Source organism: Gracilinanus agilis, chromosome 5 (genome assembly GCF_016433145.1).
Source record: "Gracilinanus agilis isolate LMUSP501 chromosome 5, AgileGrace, whole genome shotgun sequence".
Classification (NCBI taxonomy): domain Eukaryota; kingdom Metazoa; phylum Chordata; class Mammalia; order Didelphimorphia; family Didelphidae; genus Gracilinanus; species Gracilinanus agilis.
Window position 1 is genome coordinate 91,440,490 of NC_058134.1, and position 13,569 is coordinate 91,454,058.

General features: G+C 37.5%; 1 protein-coding gene across 1 annotated transcript in view; it reads left to right on the top strand.

Annotated features, from left to right (window-relative positions):
• Positions 1 to 3,995: 3,995 nt before the first annotated feature.
• CNPY1 (canopy FGF signaling regulator 1) overlaps positions 3,996 to 13,569 on the top strand; it is a 49,234-nt gene continuing 39,660 nt past the window's right edge. Inside the window, exon 1 of the mRNA XM_044677376.1 lies at positions 3,996 to 4,106. Coding sequence (XP_044533311.1) covers positions 4,005 to 4,106 — 102 coding nt within the window. The 5' untranslated portion in view covers positions 3,996 to 4,004. The remainder of the gene's footprint in view (positions 4,107 to 13,569) is intronic.

The following is a 13,569-nucleotide window of genomic DNA, read 5'->3' on the forward strand; positions in this document are numbered from 1 at the left end:
TTAACATTTTTTCCATCCTTTTTTAAAGTCTCGGCAATCAACAAAATAATAAATCAAATCCTTATTACAAATAAATGTTGCTCAAAAATAAACAAATAAATAAATGAACCAATAAATGTTGACAATTTTAAGAGCTAAATGCTCATGCTGAAAATTTAACAATCAGCTCAAAGGAATAGTTCCACTGGTTGTAGCATGACCCTGAAGTGAAGAAGTTATTGAGTCCTTAGCTTCTGTGATTGTATCCCTAAAATAACTGAAGGTAGTCAAAAAGGAAGGCATTGGGGACAACTAAATGGCTTGGTGAATAGCGAGCCAGACCTGGTTATGGGAGGTTCAAATGTGATTTCAGACATTTCCTAGTTGTGTGATCCTGGGCAAATCACTTAATCCCAATTGCCTGACCCTTGCAGCTTCTGTCTTGGAATCAATATTTAGTATCAATTCTAAGAAGAAAGTACAGGTTTGTTTGTTTGGTTTTTGTTTGTTTGTTTGTTTGTTTGTTTGTTTGTTTTTAAGGGAAGATATCTACTCTCCTTTTTGCTTCTTCTTTCTTTAGTACTGCAGGGAATCACTGAATCATATAATTTCAGAATTGGAAGGGATCTCAGTGAAAACCTAGTCTAACCCATACCTGAACAGGAATCTCCTCTATAGCATTAATGACAAAAAGTCATTCTTCAACTGATGCTTGAACTCACTATCACTCCATAAGCATTTATTAAGTGACTTTCTGTGTGCCAAGCACTAAGCCCCAATGAAGCTCCATCAAATGTGGTCAGTTTTGATTTTTAGATTTTTCCTTCCCTAGAGAGATTCCCTAAAATTTTCCTGTTTGTATCTTTCACCTGTTGATTCTTTTTCTACCCTCCCTGAGCCAAATAGAATGTTTAATCCATCCATAATGACCCTTCAAATTCCTGAACACAACTATCTTAATATCCTTAACCTTGCTCTTCTGTAGGCTAAAAAACATCACAGTTTATTCAACCACGGCTCATAAGACCTGGTCTTCATTTCCCCACACCCAGAAGAGGTGTACTCAAGTTGATCCTAAAATGTGGTATTCTGAACTGGACATATGTTCTAAATATAGTCTGGGTAGACTATTATAACAGACATATATCTTTTTAAATTTTTTTTAAACCATTACCTTCCATCTTGGAGTCAATACTATGTATTGGCTCCAAGGCAGAAGAGTGGTAAGGGTAGGCAATGGGGGTCAAGTGACTTGCCCAGGGTCACACAGTTGGGAAGTGTCTGAGGCCAGATTTGAACCTAGGGCCTCCCATCTCTAGGCCTGGCTCTCAATCCACTGAGCTACCCAGCTGCCCCCTATTTATTTTTATACAACCACAACTCTCTTAATGCAATTTAAACTCACATCAACTTTTTTGTCCACTGCATTACATACATTACTGGCTCATCTTGAATTTAGAGCCCAATAAAACTCCCAAATCTTTTTTTACACTAATTTCTATGTAACTATGACTCCTACTTATAAAGTTAATATTTGGAACATGATGGGGAAGACTCAACATTTATGCCTGTTAAATATCATCTTATTTTATTTGGCCCATTGTTGAGAACTTTTTAGACTCTAATTTTGTCATCCAAGATGTCATCTATTACTTGGAGTTACATATTATCAATAAAATTGATAAGTGTATCATTGATGCTTTTATTTAAGTCATTTCTAAAAACACTGAACAGAATAGGATGAAAAGGTAGCGATAGAGAGACCTCCCCTATTGTGACTCTACTGGGATGTTAGTTTAGCCCCAGCAAGACTACACCTGTGGAACTTCTGGTTCCAGCTGAAACAATTTTTGTTTGTCTTCAATCATCATCAATTATGCCTTAGACACCTCTTTTAATTCCTTAAATACAATGAAGTTCATGTCTCATTGACTGAATACCTATAACGTACAGAGCACCATTAAAGGGATAAAAAGATGGATCAATAGTCTCAGTGAATATGTAATCTAGCAAGAGGGGTAAGACAGAAGGGAATAAAGGAAGATGTTTAAAGGTAGTCTAAGTCTATATAACACTTACTCTGTGCCAGGCACTGGACTAAGTGCTTTTTACAAATATTATCTCATTTGATCCCCACATCAGTCCTATAAGGCAGATGCTATTATTATCATCCTTATTTTACATTTGAGGAAATTAAAGCTGGGAGAAGTTAAGTGACCGGCCCAAGTCACACAACTAGTAAATGCCTGAGGCTAGATTTGACCTCAGATCTTCCTGACTCCTGTTCTATCCACTGTGCTACTAGAAGCCACTGTTCTATCCACTGTGCTACTAGAAGCCTCTGAAAAGACAAAACAGTAACAATAGTAAAAGTAAAATTATGGTAAGTGTCATTTTTTAAAAGACAAAATACACTACAGGAAGTCAGAGGAGGAAGGATAACATCACAGTGGGAGAAACCACTGAAAGGTACTTAAAGAAGACAGTATTTGAAATAGACCTTGAGAATAGCCAGGATTTCAATAAAAATATTCTCAGTAAATAAGAACAAACACAAACAGGAAAAGCTGCATGGTCAGTTTCATTTGTTATTTATTTCATTTGGCATTTTTTCTAGCTTCCTTCTTTTTTCTCTATTTTCTACTCATCCATTTCTAATAATTGCTTACATTAATATAACACTTTGTATATGTTATCTCATTTAGTTCTAACTGCAACCTTGTGAGGTAGCTGTTATTATTAGCCCCATTTTTACAGATGGATTAACTGAAAATAAAAGTTAAGTGACTTACCCAGGGTCACCCAGCTAGTAAGTGTCTGAGGCAGGATTTGAACTTAGGTATTCCTGGCACTAAGTTTTGGTTGCTATCCACTACTAAGCTATACTGACGATCACAATTCTATTTCTGTTTTTCCCGTAATCTCTGTCCATACCTCTGTACTAGTCTGCCAGTCCTGCTTGTGGACTTTGCTCAGCCTTAGTGGTGGTGGGATATCAGAAGAACTTGTTCACTCCTGGTCCAGTCCAAGTCTTAAGCCTGGTGAAAGAATGTCTCTGGGAAGACCCCTTCTATCTCAGAGCTTATCTTGGTTTGTCAAAGAGCTTATTTGGAGACAACAGTTAGGATTCTAGTCCAAGAAATGAGTTATTTGAGAACAGTAGGAAGTAAGCAATTTCAGATATTTTTTTTAAAATAGGGCTAGAGAACATGGACAAATTAGAAAATTCTCATTGGCTGAGTCTCCAGGGCTGAAGGATGGTCTCCTCCTAGGGTCTATTGTCACTTTTAGAGGAAAATGATTGGATAGTTCCTTCTGAGTTGTTATGATAGGGCTGATCTAAATAAAGGTGCAGTCAAGGAATAGAAATACTAAAACCAAAATGACAAGCAATAAAAGAATTATAACAGTACTTTTGTTGTACTAAATAAATAAAAATATTATCAGAAACCAGGATTTGCCTTAAAACCCATATTATAATCTGTTTTGGGGCACATGTCCCATTTCCCCTCATTTAAAAAATTTTTTTTCCAAAAAGAATTTCCTTAGCCCTGGTGAAATTAAAAACAAATAACTCTTCAATAGATTTGAGCTGACTCCTTCCATGCTACCTCATCAATAAAATGGAAGTTGGTTAGGAAGATGGTCTTATACCTGACCGGGCACCCCAGACTTAGGGTGGGGGAATGAACTCTTCAGACTCATTGTTGTGATTTTGCTGATGGGCAAGAAGCAGAGAGAAATAAAACCTTTACCTTTTTTTTGTTACCTGGGGACTATTAGAAATGCTACAAACCTCAGCTCACTGACAGCTGGACAAGGCAGAAAAATGGTTCTACTTTCCCACCATTTCTGGGAGACCCATTTGTCACCCTACACTGCATTCTCCCTGCCCCCAAGTCAAGCCGTGCAAACAGAATTTTTTCTACTCACCGGTGCTTTGTTTTTCCATCTATTCTCCTTTCCCTCCCTTCTTCCATAACTGGCTGTATTTTTTTTTGTCTTGTTTAGCTTGCAGGGCCTTGATGGATGAGGTAGAGTATGATGTTATGAAAGCTCGTCAGAAGAAGAGTGTAAGGGTGAAGTCGTACCGCATAAGGCCTGATGGGACGCAGGAGAGGACCAAGGTAACGGAGAAATTATATGCCAGGACATAATTGCAGATATGGGCAATTACCAGCCATTTATCCAAACAGCAGTTGGTCTTAATCTTCTAACCTTTTTCTTGTTCAGGGTATCAGCCTCTAAATTGCTTCTGAGTCCTCGGGGACTTGAAGTCATTTTTAAGCTTGAAATTGAAGTATCTCTTTTCTCGGTACCTAAATTTTGTGCCTCTGTCGCCTTGGATGGCAGTCTGGCACCATTATGCATCAGAAGAGCCCATCGTGATTCTTGGGCAAGGCCAGTAGGGGGCCAAGCAGGACTTGGCTAAGAGGTCCAAGTAATGAGGAAGGGGAGCTTCTGGAGGCTGAACTCTTCCTCCCATTTCTTCTTTTGCCATTCTGGGATGGAGGGCTTTGGGAGACGTTTCATTAAAGTCCAACCCCTTCCTAAGAGAAAAATAAAGACTTATACAGAGTCTTTCTGGCCTGCATTTGGTTTCTTGTTGAATATGAATGTGGATAAAATTTCCTTCTCGATTAGGTCTTTCATTTTTTAGGGAGAGTGTTATTGGAAGGCGAAGTAAGGCGGAGAATTGGGGCTCTCCAATGGGCTTTACTTCTATCTAGTTAAGTCTATATTTAAGCCAAGACATAAAGTTATATTGTTTGGTTTTATTAAAAATTGCTTCTTGAAAGCATTATACTGTGTAATACTGTATAACACAGTAACAGCAACATTATGGAATGATCTACTGTGATAGACTCTTAGCTACTCTTACAAAGATCCAGGACAACTCTGAGGGACTTGGGACAAAGAATGCCATCCCCCTCCAGGGAAAGAACTGTTGGAATTGGAATGCAGATCAAAACATACGATTTTTCACTTGTTTATTTGGGTTTATGTTTTGGAATTTCGGTTTTATATTATTCAGTTATAACAATGAACAATATGGAAATATATTTTGTGTGATAATACCTGTATAACCCAGATGGAATCACTTGCCAGGTCTGGGAGGGGAAGGGAAGGAAGGGAGGGAGGGAGACAAGTTTGATCATATAATTTCTGAAAACACGTCTGGAAATTTGTTGATACATGTAACTGGTAAAAATAATAAAAATAAAATACATTGTTAAATTTTTTAATTGCTTCTTGAGAAGTAGCCAGAGTGTATGTACGTGTTTCAGTGTGTGTGTGTGTGTGTGTGTGTGTGTGTGTGTGTGTGTGTGCATTTTGAGGTGTCAAGACCTTTGTGGTTTCATCAATTCCAAATATTTCCACTGTGGAAAATCCCTTCCCTACCAAAAAATTATAGAATTCATCTATAACTTAAAGTCTTAGTAGGCACTGAGAGGTTAGACTCATCTTGCTCATGGTCACAAAGCTGGAATGTCAAAGGACATTAGCCAGATATCTAAAGTCAATTGTCTTTCCATTATGCCTGACTATAATAATTAATAGATTATATCAGAGATATATCTAATATATGTTATTAGATATTGTATAGGTATATAATATACTAACTGATAGATATCTATATAGAGAATATATAATAGATACCAATGAATAAATTGACGAGTTCAAGATCATTAGAGGCTATTTGAGCAGTAGCAAGAAGAAAGCCCTGGTTTAGTCCAGGCGTGAGTCTTTTTTGCTCATTAGCTCTATGTCCTTTAATAATCTCCCTGGGCTTCACTTTATGCATCTGTAAAATCAAGGGGTTGGACTAAATCAGGGGACCTAAAATGAAGCCTGGGATTTACTAGTAAATCTGAAAATGCTAGCAGGTAAGTGGTAGAGAGGATAGAGTGCCAGCCCTGGAGTCAAGGACCTATTTCAAATCTGACCCCAGACAGGCTTAAGCTGTGTGACCCTGGGTAAGTCATTTAACCTTTGCCTACCTCAGTTTGCTCATCTGTAAAATAGGCAGGATAATTATAGCACCTACATTGCATGATAGATTATGAGGATCAAATGAGATAAAGTGTAAAGTGCTTGTCAAACACTATAACATTAAAGGAAAATCATTATATCTCACCTTATCCCTTCTATCATAGCATGCAACACAAATGAAGCCAGCATTCTCTTTGTCCCTGGACCCAAAGTGTCATAATGAACTCCTTTGGTATTCCTTCTTGGCAAGTATAGGAAAAATGTATGTTGAAAAAAGATTAGGTATATAACCATAGAAAAACATTCTAAATTAATTAATTAAATATTTTTCAAATAAAAAAATAAAAAAGATTAGGGAGAACAAATCAAAGAGGTAGGGAGTAGAAGACACTATTTAAAATAAATTTCCTAGCCCTTACTACTCTTCTGCCTTGAAACGAATACATAGTTATTGATTCAAAGATGGAAGGTAAGGATTTAGAAAAAAAAATAGTTTATGCCAAGTTAGCCCTGTTTTCTTTTTTTTTTTTTTTTTGCCAGGATTAGTATATTGGCAAGTGGTAGGATTTTGCCATCTTGGCAAAACTTTTGATAAAGTATCTCATACTATTCTCATAGAGAAAAATGAAAAAGTAGAAAATCATGCAGTCAGAAGGATTAAGAACTGATTGGATGGCTGAATATAGACTGTAGTTGGCAACGGTTCCATGTCAATGTGGCAAGAGGTCTTCGGTGGAGTACCCTAAGGACCTGTGCTTGACCCTGTGCTGTTAACATTTTAATCAGTGACTTGGATAAAGGCATAGAGAGTCTGCTTATCGAATTTGCAGGGAGGGAGAGCAAGCCAATGAATGACAGGATCTGAAAGGACTTTGGTGGATTGAACATTGGGCTGAATTTAATAAGATGCAGTTTAATAAGGTAAACATAAAAATCTTATGCTTGGATGCAAAAAACCAGTTTCCCAAGTATGAGATAGGAGAAGCATGGATAGATAGCAGTCGGTTTTGAGAAAGATCTGAGGGGTTTAGTGAACTGACATCTTAATAGGAGCCAGCCCTGTGGTATGGCAACTAAACGAGCTAATGCAATCTCGGGCTATATTAAAGGTGGTACAGTAGATAGAGTGCCAGAATTAGAATCAGAATGATTCATCTTCCTGAGTTCAAATCTGGTCTTGGATACTTACTAGCTGTATGACCCTAAACAAATCACTTAACCCTGTTTACCTAATGGCAAACCTCTCCAGTATCTTTGCCAAGAAAATCCCGAATGGGGTCATAGTCAGGTGCAGGCTAAAATGAATGAACAGTAATAACCTTTGAAGTTCATTGTTTTTTCCATTTTACAATACTACTTCCCAAATTCAGGTGATAATAATAATAACAAAGCAGTTATTTAGTGCTTGCCATGTGCTAGGCACTGTGCTAAATGCTTTATAATTATTTTTTATTTATTTTTATATTGTTATATATTTTATTTTTTATTATATTTATAATTGCATCTAATTCTCACTATAACCCTAAGAGGTAGGTCTATCATTATCTTCCTTTTACAGATAAGGAAACTGAGACTGAGAGAGGTTTAAGTGACTTGCCCAAGGTCACACAAATAAGTACCTGAGGCTGAATTTGAAGTCAGGTCTTCCTGATCCTAGGCTCAGGGCAGTATTGATCTGCTATACCACCTAGTACTGCAAGTGGATTGAGATGGATGTCCAAAGCTTTGGAGAAAGTTCAGGGCTAGATCTGGGAGTCATCTTCACAGAAGTGACAGTAGGAGCCATAGAAGATGGCTAAAGAAGATTGAAGAGGATAGATTTTTATCTCGGGAAAAATCAACATTAAGGAATTTGGGAAACTGATAAAGGACAGAGAAAATGGTCAACCAGTAGGAAAAGAAGCAGGAGAATTTATTGCTTCTGAAGTCAAAATTGGAGAATAGATGTATAGATGATCTGCACAACAAACATGTTTAAAAAAAAAACTGTAGAGATGAAAGTTGAAAGACCCTTTGTATATGGCAATGAGAAGATCCCTAGTGATCTCCAAGAAAGGAATTTCAATCACAGATGGGTAGGAAGAAGCCAAACTACAAGGGGTTAAGGAGTCACTGAGTAGTAAATAAGAGGAAATATTGAGTATCGACTACTTTCTCAAAGTCTTAGAAGTGAAACTCACTCTGTAATGTAGTTTGAAAAAGAAAAATCCAGGATTCATTTGACTTTTAGTCAAGTGATCTCTAAAAAGCACCAATGATGAGTTTAGTGTCAGATAATCTAGGCTCAAAACAGTTATGTGGTACAGTGGTTAGAGCACTAGGCTTGGAGTCAAGAAGACCTGAGTTCAAATGTGACCCCAGACATGGGGCCCAGGGAAAGTCACTTAACCCTGTTTGCCTCCATTTCCTCATCGGTAAAATGAGCTGGAGAAGGAAAAAGCAAACCACTCCAGTATCTTTTCTCCTTTTATAAAATTTAAATGTATTTGTTTGTTATATTAAAATTCCCAGGTAACTTCCTCCCTCCCCCCATTAGAGAAAGCATTACTTGACAAGAGATATATGTACATATGTATGTCTTGCTTATTTCCTTTTTATCAGTTCTTCCTCTGGAGGTAGATCATTCTGCAATATTTCTGCTGCTGTTATAATTTTCTCTTAGTTCTGCTCATTTCATTCTTCATAATTTCATGTAAGTCTTTCCATGGTTTTATTTTAATTAATCTACACATCATTTATGGTACATTAGCAAGGATGCTAGAGTGACTTGTCATTTCCTTTTCTAGCTCATTTTACAGATAAAGAAAATGAGGTAAGCAAGTTAAGTGATTTGCCCAAGCTCATCTGGCTACTAAGTGTCAGAGGCTAGATTTGTACTCAGAAAGATGAGGTCCCCTAACTTCAGGTTCAATACTCTATCTACTGTGCCCCCTAGATGCCCTTATCTCCAAGTAATCCCGGCTTAACCTGTTGGAGTCTTTCAAAATTTCTACCACCTACTTTGAAAAATTGGTCTAAAATCTTACTCCTCTCAGCAAGAAAGTTGTCTTATGTCTAAAGTGAAGCTTCCTTGCCGTGATTCAGGCCCCCGGACTGGGCCTCTTGACCCCTGTACTACATCTTCAAACTGGACATCCAGAGGATATGCTCAGCATGAAGTCAGACCTGGAAATTTTAACTTGCATCCTTCTAGGCCATTCTGGAGGGGAGCCAAGCAGCTCTTACTAATGTTTCTAATATGGACATATCTTTTTCTGGGCTGCTGCACAGTAAGCAGAATATTTGCTTGTCTTGATATTCATCGAAAGAACAAAAGACTGTAGCCATAAACTTTGTGTCCTGAGAATGAGAATTTGGGCCAGCAGCTACGAGGGGGTGCACTCCATTTCCCATGCTCCCACATGGTCAGCCAAAGGTGAAATGGAGCCCCCATCCACAATTTTCTTTTATTCGATTACTTTGTTTTCAGAGGGAACAAAGACAAACCAAAGCCAAAAAACCTAAGCCACAAACCTAAAGGAAATCTATTTTCCCTGGAGTGAGGAGTCACACAGCTAGGAAATGTCTGAGCCCAAATTTGAACCCAGGTCTTCCTGACTTCTGAGCTAGCACTCTATCTACTGAGTCACCTAGCTGCCCCTCTTTTTATTTTAAGAGTAAAACAATAGTAGCTGACATTTATAGAGCCCTTTGCAAGTGTGTGTCCTCTGTTATTGCCTTCTTTCTATACACTATATAAAGAATCCTTTTTCTTTCTTAAAAAACACTTTGAAGATTGTTTCATTCCAAAGAGATTCCTTCCCCTTTACATATATTATTTCATTTGGATCTCATAACCATCTTCTTCTTTTTCTTTTTAAACCCTTAACTTCCATCTTAGAATCAATACTGTGTATTGGTTCCAAGGCAGAAGAGTAGGAAGGGGTAGGCAATGGGGATTTAGTGACTTACCCAGGGTCACAGAACTACAAAGTATCTGAGGTCAGATTTGAATCCAGGACTTAGCATCTCTAAGCCTGGCTCTCTATCTACTGAGCCATCTAGCTGACCCCAAGTATTTTTTTATTTTTTATGAAGAGCAAAGAGGCCAGTGTTGTTGGATTGAAGAGTACATCATGAAGAAAGGGGGCTGCTGCTGCTTGTGGCAGTATAAGGTATAAGAAGACTAGAAAGGTGTGGGTAGGGGAACTAGGCTCTAAATTGATCATCCATCCTCTGATTAAATATCTCTAGACAAGCTCCTGGGGTAACCCATTCCACTTTGGGGAAATTCTTTCTTAAATCAAGTCAAAATAGAATCCCCCAACTTCCCACCCATTATTTCTAGTTCTGCCTTCTGAGACCTCACAAAAAGAAGCCCTTTATCAGCATGAGACCCCTTCAGATTCTTTTTTTCCACTTTTTATTTAATTAATAATTTCCCTTCAGATTCTTAAAGACACTTATCGGGTCCCCCTGAAGTCTTCCTGCTTCAGAGCAAACATCACTTGTTCCTTCAAGCAGGGCTCCTCATCTCCTCACTATCCTACGCATCATTCCCTGGACAGGTGCTCTCCAGGTTATCTGTGTTCTTCCTAAAACATTATGCCTAGCGACTTGCATACAGTTCCCCAGATTTGCTCCAATCAGGGCAGAGTACAATGGAATTATCACTTCCTTCATTCTAGAAACTATGATTGTGTTAATGCAGGGCTTGATTATATTCAGTTTAGGGTTGCCAAGTTCTACCATTGACTTAAAACACTGAAGTATTTAACTGATATTATTCTCAAGATAATTTGGAATTCTTCAGTGTCACTGATTTTACATCACATTCTAATAGAAACACTGGAAACCATTAGAAATTTGCATTATGGGTCATCAAAGGAGCCATTATTTCCCATAAACAATTCCTGTGGATGGTCAGTTCCTAGAGTGGACTTCCCCTTCTTCCCCTTCCCATTCATTGTCATTAATATTCCCTTTAGCCTGGGTTTTTTGGTGTTTTGATGCTCTATGAATCATGCCTTATTTTTTAACATCAAATTATATTCACTTACGGCCACATTTTGCTTGATGTTATTTTATGATATGCAGAGTGCTTGTTCTCCTTGACTTTCAAAGAATTCTCTCTTCAGTAAAGGCAAGAATACTGAGGTTCTGGGGAGGCACATTCATTGAAGTAGAGGGTTCAGAGGGATGTCGTCAAGGAGCATCTGAGTCACTGGTGACAGGACGGAGCCTATGCCTGCTGATTGCATTAGATAAGAATGTTCCCACCTGACATCTCCCCTGTGTTGTTACAAAGGGATGTCTGTTCAGCAAAATGGAGTTCCCAGGCTAGTGCTGAAGTTCCTTTTTTTGTTGTTGTTAACAAATTGGATTAATGGCGATTTATGAAAAACGCAGCTAGTCAGCCTCATATTGGCTCAGCATGATCTAGATATAGAAGAGACCACCATTTGGGAGCAATGATTTCAGTGACAAAATTGTTAAGAAAAAAGGCATGTTTTTCTTAACAATGTTATATATTATAGAATTGTAATAATACATAATAGAATTTTTATGTTGTTATAGTATGGTATATATACATACTTCATTCTATCAGATGTATGTATATTATATGTGATATATAACATAATATATCTATTTTATTTTATATAAGGTATAATATAGTTTATATAATAATATATTTATAATATAATAATGTTTATATATTATAATACAAGGTAGTATAATATATAAACATAAGACTAAAATATAATATATAATAATATATTATTATAAATAATCAAATATAATAGTACATAATTTAGTCTTATACTTATATATTATAATGTCACATTATAATATATAATATATTACAATATATAATTATATAAACATATAATAGATAATATATTATAATATATAATTATATAACATATAATCTAATTATATCATATGTAATAAAGTATATTATAATATATAATAATAAAATTATTGTACAACTTTTCTATAAGATTACAATATACATATTACATATATTTATATATTCTCTCAACTCTCTAAAAATGTCAAGGACTGGGGGCAGCTGGGTGGCTCAGTGGAGTGAGAGTCAGGCCTAGAGACAGGGGGTCCTAGTTTCAAATCTGGCCTCAGACACTTCCCAGCTGTGTGATCCTGGGCAAGTCACTTGACCCCCATTGCCTGCCCTTACCACTCTTCTGCCTTGGAGTCAATACATAGTATCCAAGACGGAAGGTAAGGGTTTCAAAAAATAAAATAAAAATGTCAAGGACCAAACCTCTCAAAAGACACTGATGAAGTCAGTAACCCTTGAAGTCAGGGAACCATGTCAGGGAGTGGAAGTCTGGATCTCAGGTGCTATGATCTACTTGCTTTTCCTCTGAATTCTGTGGCCTTTCTTCAGTGTGGTGTAATGGAAGAGCTTTGGACACATAGGCACAAGACTTGTGGTTTCAATTCCATGTTCTTTTTTGTGTGTCTTCATCTTTAAAATGGGAACATTAGCATTTTCAGCCAACTCCATAGAGCAGCTGTGAGAAGAACATGATATATACACGAGGCTTTATTATTATGGAGATAAATGTCAAACACCCTTTTTTCAAATACCTGAAATGTGCTGATTATTCCAGGAAATATGCTCAGATCTACATGGTTGCCAGTTAGTGGTGGAGTCAAGGTTCTAATCCCCGTGTGCTGAATCTGAATCTAGATATTAGATTCTTTCTATCATCTCACTGCTACTTTCTATAGAATGGAGGAGAGAGGGATAGACTGCTTCTCTTTAGGTCTCAGCTTTCTTTTTTGGAAATCAGACTAGATCCATCGAGGAGCCCTGAGCTCTGATGACTCTAATTACACTAATGGGAAAGGAAAGGGTCGAAGGGTGCTTCCAGATTATAAAGGATTTAGGGGAGTCCACAGAGTGGGATCAGGGGCATCCGATAAGCCAACACCAAGGAGTCAAAAGACAAGTATAATATTCTTTACTATCTGAGTTTGGGTTGGTCTGTCTGCCTTTTTGGTGTAACTTCCCAAGCAGTTCCTTCTCCTGCATGAGCCAAATCTCACTGCCTTGAACTGTGGTAATGTGTGGGAACGTCCATTGTTTTGCTCTGCCAGGGCCAGCAGAGGGACCTTTTCCTCTGGGCTATCCTTAAATTCACACCCCAGAAGTTTCAACCAAGGGTTAAACAGTTTGTTTGGGAAGGACTAAAATAATTCCTCCCCACTCCCAATCTTGAAGACTAAAAGTGGATGCCAACCCCAAGGGAGGAGATTCTTTTAAAATCTTCTTGGGAGGTGTTGGAGCAATGATGAGGCAGTCAGAGTTCTGAGTTCTTTCCCTTAAATAGAGACCTGAATGAATGACTTTGCCAACAAGAACAGGTCATTATAAAATAAATTTTTTTCTTAGTCAAATAAAATCTCTCTAATCCCAAAGTTATTACTTATGAGTACAAAGATCTCTTCATTATCATTACACATATCATATAGGAGGCAGAATGCAGTTTTTGAACCAGATATATCAACTCTTCTTGGCCACTCCATAAATTTTAATCCAGTCTAGGACAATTGTGGAAGTCTGGAATTTGGGCCGAGACTAAAGGG